The sequence below is a fragment of the Rhizopus microsporus genome (assembly GCF_002708625.1).
Source record: "Rhizopus microsporus ATCC 52813 unplaced genomic scaffold scaffold_1, whole genome shotgun sequence".
NCBI classification, from domain to species: domain Eukaryota; kingdom Fungi; phylum Mucoromycota; class Mucoromycetes; order Mucorales; family Rhizopodaceae; genus Rhizopus; species Rhizopus microsporus.
The window spans coordinates 1,595,962-1,605,754 of NW_019671916.1; the positions used below are offsets into that span (position 1 = coordinate 1,595,962).

Here is a 9,793-nt window from a genome sequence, read left to right on the forward strand (position 1 = left end):
CGTGAACATCAGCGGCGAGAGCCTTAGCCCAAATGGCAGAACGCGGTACTGGTATGTTTGCTGTTTCCATCGGAAGCGTAGCAGGGGTCGAGAAGAGGGATGGATCAAAATGTGGTGGAAGGCGTCTTGTAGGTCGATAGACATGAGGAAGTCGTGTGGCTGTAGGAGGCGAGTAATGGTTGACATGGTTTCCATCTTGAAACGTTGTTGTGGTAAGTAGCTGTTGAGGTGTCGAAGGTTGAGTACTGGGCGCAAGCCTCCATCCTTTTTGGGGATGACGAAGAGCTGAGAATGGAAGCCGGCTGATCCTAGCGGCGCAGGTTCTATTGCCTGCTTCTGTAGGAGCGTTTGGGTCTCGTTGTCTATAACGTTGATTGCTGACTGAGGGTGATTGTGTTGATGTTGAAGAGTTGGTGAAACGAGTGGTGGATATGATGTTAAAGGAACGCGGTAACCGTGTTGGATAAGATTGATAAACCATGAGCTTAAATGATTGTTGGAGAGAGGAAGGCCAAATTGAGGAGTAGGAGGACAAGCGACCACCTACTAATCTCAATTCTGCTTCCTTGGTAATTGGCGCTGTTGAAAAACCGTCTTGGATTGGGGAATCTGGGACGATTGGGGAGCTGGGAGATCGGTAGTGTTACGTGAGATAACAGGTTGATTAGATGTTGTACTGATGGTGTCATGATTGTCGTTACGTTTAGGTCGGGGCCTATTGTTGTTGCGTCTGCGCGTGGTGGCTTGCTGCACGCTTTGCTGGAGCTTGATGTGATCGACCATTTCTTTGGGATCAAGCAGGTAATTGTTGTCAGTGGAAGGAGCGTCAAGTTGGCTTGAGATGCCACGAAACATGTTATCTGTACGCTGAGTTGTAATATGGGAAGCAAGATCGGATAAAAGTTCGTGAATAGCGAGGACCATATCCAAAGACTGTTGTTGAAGAGTGGGAAGGTCTCAATTGCCGTGCAAAAGCTGGTAGGTGTACCAATCCAAAGGGCGAGTGATATCGGACAGGCGATACTGGATGTTGTAGAGTTGCGTGTCGTGCTGTTTAGCAGTAGAAGACAAACGAACTTTATTAAGCTTCGGAGGGTCATAATTACGAAGAGAGTTCTTAGGACACTCGAAGAGAAAGCGTCGACGGTCCGCTTCCGGAAGTGGACTTTTGAAAAAGTCTTCCTGAATGTAGGGGCATTGTTCAAGCATAGGTTCTGAAGGGATGAAATCAGAACCAGGGGCACGAATAGTAACGTTAGGGTCTGCCTGAAACAGAGGATTAGAAGCCATGGTAGATTCCATAACGGAAAGACGTTGCATGAGCTGTATGGCCCATGCCGGAGGCTGCTCATTTGCTTGTTGGCTTGATGACTCATTCATTGACAGCAAGAACGACGGAAGTATACCCAGGTGCGTAGTTACAAGGTCGAACGAAAAGAAGATGAAGATCAAATATTTTTTTATTTCAATTATTTTATTGTCTTTTATTGTAGTACAAGTTCGAAATAATAAAGAAAAGACTGATAACAACCAAGATCACGTCTTATGAAGTGTAATTCACGATATATAGATAATGACTAAACTGTGGATGCTGAGAATAACGCGACCTCTCGTAGATATGTATTATCTAAAGTTTCATTTAATAAGAAGGTGCTTTGTTAATTCAGTCGATACATCATCATGTGTCTGGCCATTTGTTAAAGATAGATATGAAACCTAGACAGTAAGGAGAGATACTGATCCGAGGAACCATTACGTCTTTTTATAGAATAACATAGTATGAGTGCTTATATTATCATAAATGAAGAAAAGCTCTATTTTAGAGCCTGTAGATCATTAGGTTCTCTTTATATCTCAATGCAACTTAATGTTAATCATTGGACTTATTCAAGCTAGGGCTGTCGTAGAATAATGTCTGCTTAAGGATTGACATTGAGATAAACAATTGTAATTAGTATGAATAGAGTGAATTCATACATTATAAGGTTACGCATACACACTTTTAGTGATAAGTCAAATTAAATAGAATCTCTCCTTTAAATATGAATCAGTACTTCCTTATATAAAAGGATACACTTCTTTAAAAGATGATCCTTCTCACAGTAAAAGCAGTAACATAACCCAGATCATGAAATGAACAATAAGATCAGTGTCAGGAACGAATTAAAAGTTTTCTTTATGAATTCAGGAACCGTTAGTCAATCACATCCTCAGTAATTATAATCCACGCTTAGAATAGCGGCTTACCAGCCGTTTGATTGCAACTATAAATAGTAGATCCTTTATTTAATTGTATGTTCTTTCTGTCTTGATCTCAGAATAAAGATTAGTCTCAAAGAGTACTTCTTTTGTCTTTGTCATATGTCTTATAAACCATTACATAACAAGGGCTTCTAATATAATTAAATCATATGAAGAGTATTTATTCCTTATTACATAATTCAATGGCGGATCATGGGTAAACCTTGTCCTAATGGATGATGCTGCTCAAGCTTTATAGCACAGTTTATTCTATATTATGTCTAGCTTATAGCAATTTTCATTTTAATAAAGACTTTTTTCAGCACAGGAATTATACTATTAGCTTACAAAGACAGTAGAAGATCGAACCTCTGCTATTTTCCATTTACATTACAATTTTGCATTATCACTCTGAAACTTAACGTTTTATTAAATAAATCCATATTTGGGGTTTTTTTTAAAGGTATCTCTATCAACTTTTGGTAAATATAACAATAAAAATCTTATCCTCGTCTTATTATTTATAAAAGCTTTTACAATTTTTTCCTGTCTTTTATTTCAATTATGTTTGATCTTGTATTAATAAAGCCTGGTGACCACACTACTTAATATTACAGCATTTACCTCTATTACATTACTCTTTTAAACCAAAAGCCAGCTTAAGCCTATAAAGCAAATGCTAACTTTAAGTTAAACGAGTCATTAGGCTTTAAGCTCTTTACGTACTTTAACTCTCTATCCAAGCTATAACAGGCTTATCTTACACAAAAGTAATCATATTGTAGCGTCTATCGCATCCGAGCATAATTGACGCCTATTAAAGCTAAGACAATTAACCTCACACTAACAGAAGTTATATACATTACATTACGTCATCTCTTGATTCGAATGTCATAGTAGTAAAGCTAGGAAAAAATGTAATTAAGCCACCTTACTCAAGAACAACTATCAACTATAATCATGCAGCAAACTTAAAGTATAAACAAGAACTTCTCTTTATCAATGAAAGAATTAATTCGGTCTTACTGTGTTTCCTTGTTTTTACTTTTGACATTTTCACAGCATCCTTGAGGGTGAATCTCGTATACATTATATATGAACTTTAAAGTGAAATTTCTCTATTTTTTAAAATACCTGGAGCAGTAAAAAAGCAGCTCGTAAACAGAAAAAGAAACCAAAAGTGTAAAGGTCAACGCCATTCTCATAAAATAAAACAGAATTTCATCTGCTATGTAAGTGTTTGATCTTGTTGTTTTATCTCTTTTTTTTTTTCTTGACAAATTATTCAATTGATCTTAGTAAGATATGATGGCTGCTTATTAATATAAATTAAGATATATTATTGTCAATCATTATTCCAAATACACACTTAACCGTAAAGTCTAATAAACTTCTTGCCTATAACTAATTAAGCCACTTAATTTTCAAAAAATAGCATTATTTTTTTGTTTTTACTGTTTGAATAACATTCATGCATATAATTTCTGTAACTTGCATTTCAATTTTTTACTTTCTATTTATGCTTTTCGATATACTCTCTTTTAAAGTATTCTAAACACCATTTATGTTACCTTTATGTCATTTTTTCACGTTTATTTCATTCAGTTTACTTTATTGGGCTATCAAAATCACGAGTTGTTACTTTATAAGAACGCACTTATAAATTAGTCTCTAAACATAGGCATCTACAAGAAGCAATTTCTTACGCTGCTATGTTTGCGCAAAATGCGCTTTGAATAGAGGCTTTATTATGCGTCGCATAATATTTTGCTATCATTTATCATGTTGAAGCAAGCTAGATATTGTCTACAGTATTTTCACTTTAACGCTTATCTTTTTTCGCCACTCTTATAAAAGTGTATTTTTTTTTTATAAAAATGAAGCAGGGTTTTAGGAACGACATAAGATAAATGGGAATAATCAGTTTATGGAAAAGTTTCAATATTGAAGAAATGCCAATTAATGGAGGATTATAAAAAAATAAATGCAAGATTCTTACTTGATTACTAAAATTTAAAAACATACAAGTATCCTACATGTACTTTCTCATTCTCAAAGCTTCGCTTCTTCTATGTTATTTCTGAAGCCTTTCATATATTCTATCTTTTAAAACATATGTTTACATCACATTAGCAAAAAGCCCCTTGGAGCACTTACACTTCATCGTGGTTTCACTCTGCCTATTTATTATTATAGCAACTTTTGGAGAACCTAATTTCATATACTATTGTTTTGGCAGTTAATGTAAATTCTCTAAACACTTGGCCATAATAAAAACCTTTTATTTTACATAGCTGTAATACTTCAACTATTAAATTTCAGGATATCGGTAAAACAGCCATTTGCCAAAAGAAGTAAACTTCAAATAGGTAAAACATAGTTGACTTAGTTAATAGAAATGATCATTTTAAAATATAAAGAAAACAAAGACAAAGTGGGCTAGAACCAAGTTTTATTTCGGTTTATGAAAAATATAAGAGAACCTGAAGCGCGACAGCAACGGTTTTATTTTCATTTTTTGTAAAAATGCTAATTATTCTCTGCAAATTTTATCAGTGAAACGCGTATCCTGATTCAAATGTGTTGATACATAATTCATAAAGTATATATAATTCTTTTTTTTTTTTGGCTTCTTTCAACGGATTCTATTTATGTTAAAATAGAAATTTAAAATATATAGGTATTTTATGTAACATTGAGTTGGAATTGTTATACGGTTAAACAATCTTTTGTTAAACCCAAGTGGGCACGTAGTATTTTATACTGAAATTGCCCGGACAAGTTCAATAAAGTGGGGTGTATAATGTGGTGGGGGTGAGAAGGTACAGGTGGTGTTAGGGTTCATGCTTATTTCAACCTGGGCGGGTGCCGCAATTATTCATAATTTGTTTATTTCCAACGGCCAACAACCGAGAGCCATACAGAGCGGCATTAAAATCCTCAAGAGCAAGCTACTGGAAGCGATTCTGTGGGATTCGAACGCAAGACTTTAGCTTCAAATCATAGATTTTCGACCATTGAGCTAGGAGCATAGACCCCCTCGATGCTTATACGGTTAAACAGATTTTTATTTACAATTAAAGCCTCAAGTGAGCGCACGATAATAATATATCTTCTTCGCCCGAGGCAGGTCAAAAGAGAATAAAGAACTGGTAACTAAAAAAACCCTTACGGGATCAAGGATAAAAAAGTTATGGAAGAAATGATGTTGGACCAGGTGTAAGATACACTAGTGAGGGGGCGGAGAAGGCGGACGCTTTTGGTGATGGAGGTAGTCAAGCTCAAAAAGAAGAGCGCAGATAGCTGGCCAACGGATGATCCATGAGAAAGCGGTTTGAAAGGAGTGTGGTCTCTTCATAGGTAGCATGTCCAAAAGGAAGGATAATGGATCAGAAATTGTTTCGGGTATCATAAGTCGGTGGTTCATCTGGAGACAGCAAATGGACTCGATGCTTATACAGTATTTCTAAAAATTATTGACACTGATGCCAAGAGTAAAATTCGCGCTTGCTAAATTCTAACGTCACGTTAACCATTGGTTGATTTCGCTTGCTGACAAATTAAATGTCGTATATGTAGAAGCTTTGCCGTCCAAAATATGAATACATTAAGCATGAAAGCACCACCAGTTCTCTCTCTCTTTTTTTTTTTTACTCTCTTTCTCATTAAAAACTAAGTATTACAATATGAGCTTTCAAATTTTCTATGAAGACGGGCACGGTAATGCAGTTGATGGATACGGTAGACCTGAGCCTATGGACTACACCATTGATGAGGAGCGATATGCTTTAGAAACAGTTAGCTCACACACTCAGTATTTGCATAATCAGCCTCAGGAGAATAATTTCGATGTAGGCTCTGTGGCAGATGAAGATGCAAAACATGATGTAGATGTTTGTATGAAGGAGGCGTCGAGTAAGCGAGCGTACACACTCTATACGGATCAAGACAAAGTTGGATTCTTTAAACTGACGTTTGAGAAAGTTATAAGTGCTTCAGCTGCTGCAAAACAATTATGTATTCATGTTCGCACAACTCAAAGATGGGCTCAAATGTACAAAACAGATCCTGCTAGTATTTTTATAAAGCATAAGAAAATCGGTCGCTCGCGTATACTTCATGAAGAACACAAGCAAGTGATCTTGGAGTATATAGATGAGAGTCCTTCAGCCGTCTTGGAGCAAGTCATGGAGCGACTACTTCAAAAGCTTCAGGATCTCAAGGTCTCTAAAAGCACTATCTACAATTTTGTAAGAACTGAATGTAGCTTGTCACTCAAAAAAGCCCAATTTCAGCCTGTAGATAGGAACAGTGAAGAAAAAATTCAGGAGCGTTTTAACTGGATTCATAGGTGGGAGTGTACAGACATGGACTTTAGAACTACGATTGTCTGTCATGGTCTTTTAAGGTAATAATACATGAACCACTTGGATAACTTTATACTGATTGAACATTACCTGCAGATGTACCAATCTATACTGTAGGCTCGCCATGGCAGCTCCAGATAGATATCGCTTATGGAACAGGGATATTGCTGCTTGCATCAACTACATGCACATCCTTCGTGGGCTTCGACATAATGGTATGGTTCCTCATAGGTTTCGCCGGGTTGCTGTTGCTCCTACAAGACGTCGAAGAAGGGTGGACCATAATTCTCTGTCAAAGTTATTGCTAGGACACATCTAGATGCCTTCGGGGTAAGTTGTATGGATGTAATAATTTTCTTACATAACTAACTGTATAACTCTTTATATTCTCTCCTTGGTACTTATTACTCTCATTTGTATGTCGTCTCCTTTTGCGCGCATTTTATTTTTAACCTTTGCGTAAATGCTTTTTTTTAATATGCGCCAACTATTTTTTTCATACACGTTATAATTTTATCCTCTTTCTGAAATTTATTTTTAATAAAACAGTAGCGGAGGAGTTATGTATATATAAACCATAGCGCCTACTATGAATATATCCTATGGCGTTAAAAAAAGGGGGAGGTCGTTTTTGAATGTATAATTTCGTAGCTCATCAATGATTACAACCATTTAGTATATTATGCTAAATCAGCTTGAACATGTACTTTTGGGCTATTTGATGCTTGAGCGATTGATGAATTTCTGATAGAGTTGTCATTTTTTTCTTCTGAGCTAGCTGCGCCAGAATAACGTAGGTCTGCAGGGAATCCATGATAATGAAGGTTTGCAGGGTCTGGATTACAATAAACGTCAACAGGTACGCCTAACATATTAAAGTCCTTTATGGCCCTTCCTGTCCACTCCAGTCGATCTTCAGGAGTAAATGCAAATTTACCCAGATTTGCCCAATAATACGCTTTTAGAAATCTAATTTCGTGAATAAAATGCATTTCAAATACACCATGGCGGAGCACCTAATATTAATTGTGTTAGAAGGCTGTTACGACCACAATACAGAACCTATGTTTAATCTTACTAGGTATCCTTCTACTATTCGCCTTGTAGCTATATATGGGAGCGCTCTTGCTAAATAGAGGCAAGGTTGGGTAAATTCCCAAAACTTTACTAATTGAAATGCTCGATTCAGCCTTGAGAGGCCGAGAATAAATTTTTCATAATTCTTAATGTTTCCATCAGTTACAAGGTCCATTTGACCATCTTCCATCATTGAATAAAGGCCCATTGTTGCAAAAATTAGGCCAAAAATTGGGAAAATGTTTGCTAGGAGAATTTAGTACTTGTCAGCTATGTGATGTTTTCAGGCTTACATGTAATGGTCAGTGAAGGCAGCACATTAATTAGCTTTTGAACATGTCGCTTTGCCAAGTCGTATACATGATTTCTAGCATAATAGCAAAGCAAAGTACCATGAATAGCAATTCTATTATAACTAGCAGCATTTTGAGTATATGCTTCTAGTAAGGCTACATAAGGTACGCAATCGGCCATACGATCCATAACTAGAGCGTTGCTGACATTGTAGACGCTCAGCCAGATTTCTGCTTCAAAATCGCCATTAGCGTGTACTGTATCAGCCATTTGCTTTAACATAGCCATGTCAACTGAAGACTTATCAAATGTGCCTTCAAATATTCTCATAGTCACAATCAGACCAACAGAGACGTAAAAAGTTTGACAATCTGTTACTATTCCAAGAGTTCTTGCATCTTCTATTACTTGATACAATAAGTCTCTAGCGTTGCTGAACTTCCCAGCCGCAAAACATAAGAATGCACAAATCGAAAGGGTGTCAGTATTTAGTTTTGCTGTGTTCATTAACTTTAAGGCTTTAGAAATGTAGAAGATGCTGTGTTGCTTCTGATCACTAAGCCAAAATAATAAAGCATTTCTAGCAAGAAATAAGCTATAATTAGGTCCACTATCTCCAATATCTTCACATGCATTTAAGCCAACCAAGCAGGCATACATGCAACCTTTTCCATTTCCGGTATAATAATATATGTTGTATAGATTTTCCATAATTTCAACTAAACGGCGCATACGCTCTTTTTGTGATGAGGTACTGCGATGCCTAAAGAAAAGGTGTCTGTGACAGTACTGAACAAATCTGTTTAGCCAAAGTTTATACAAGAATTGAGGTTGGGATGATGGCCATGGCTCTCCTAGGATATCTAACGCCTTATGCAGAAAACGCTCGCCTTCTGGAAGTTTTGTCCTCATAGTATAGCAGATACCTAAACGTCGGTATACATCACTTAGATGCATATCTCCAAACTGCTCTGTGAGTTTATTTTCTTCCAAAATTTTCACGATTTTCTGCAAATTGTTGGTTGCTTCTGGCAACAGATAGTTTTGCATGTTCTGTTCCGCTAAGCCTTCTAAGTAGTAGAGCTGTTTTCCTATAGCGTCTGTTTGCAGGTAATGTCGAGTAATTTTAGGTAAAATCTCTGGATAATTTTCACGACTGAGTTGAGATTCATAGTATTTTGCTAATGAGCGGTGGAGTGATATCCTTGTTTCATAAGAAACCATATCATAGATACTTTGAGGTATTGTGATATGTGTAAACATATATGAAAGAATGGTGTTCTCTTGTGCATTTCCATTGTCTACTTCTTTTAAAAAATGATAGACGTCAAATGCTGCAATTTGCTGCTGTATTATTTCAGAATTTCTGTTGGTAAATATAAAATTAGTTGGTTTTATCACTGCTCCGACCTCATGTACAGTGAAGAATTGATCTAGACATGAGGCAACCTGAATGATAAATGAAACGTTAATGGATTTTTTAAAAATAGAAATATGAATAAATAAATTTATCTTACAGTTAAAAATTCTTGGAAGCTTGGATCAAGACGATCAAATTGCATTTTTATAATTCTCTTATAATCAAAGTTCCCAAGGAGATCCTCCAAGTCAAAAGAATTTCCACTTGGTACCAATTCCCCTTGAACGACGGTGACATGGTTAAAATCCTTCAAAATTATAGCCATATTCCTAGATGATGGATCAGTATGTCTATCTTCAAAGTCTTCGCCTTTAACGCTTACTTAACATATAAAGGATTGCCTCCAGTACGTTTCTATAAGATTGTTATAAAACAACCGTATGACTTTTTTTTT

The 9,793-nt window shown here is 36.3% G+C and overlaps 1 protein-coding gene across 1 annotated transcript; it reads right to left on the minus strand.

The window, feature by feature from the left end:
• Positions 1-7,662: 7,662 nt before the first annotated feature.
• RHIMIDRAFT_9060 (uncharacterized protein) lies at positions 7,663-9,580 on the minus strand. Its single transcript, XM_023615854.1, has 2 exons — positions 9,497-9,580; positions 7,663-9,428 (listed from the first exon to the last, which is right to left on the minus strand). The coding sequence occupies exons 1-2, from the start codon at positions 9,539-9,541 to the stop codon at positions 7,956-7,958; spliced, it is 1,518 nt and encodes a 505-aa protein (XP_023471263.1). The 5' UTR covers positions 9,542-9,580; the 3' UTR covers positions 7,663-7,955.
• Positions 9,581-9,793: the final 213 nt, after the last annotated feature.

Excerpts from the sequence above, each read along its gene's own strand:
- RHIMIDRAFT_9060 (XM_023615854.1), bottom strand. The coding sequence starts at position 9,541 with ATGCAATTTGATCGTCTTGATCCAAGCTTCCAAGAATTTTTAACT. Across the intron at positions 9,429-9,496 it reads GCTTCCAAGAATTTTTAACT|GTTGCCTCATGTCTAGATCA; the intron begins GTAAGATAAATT and ends TTTATCATTCAG.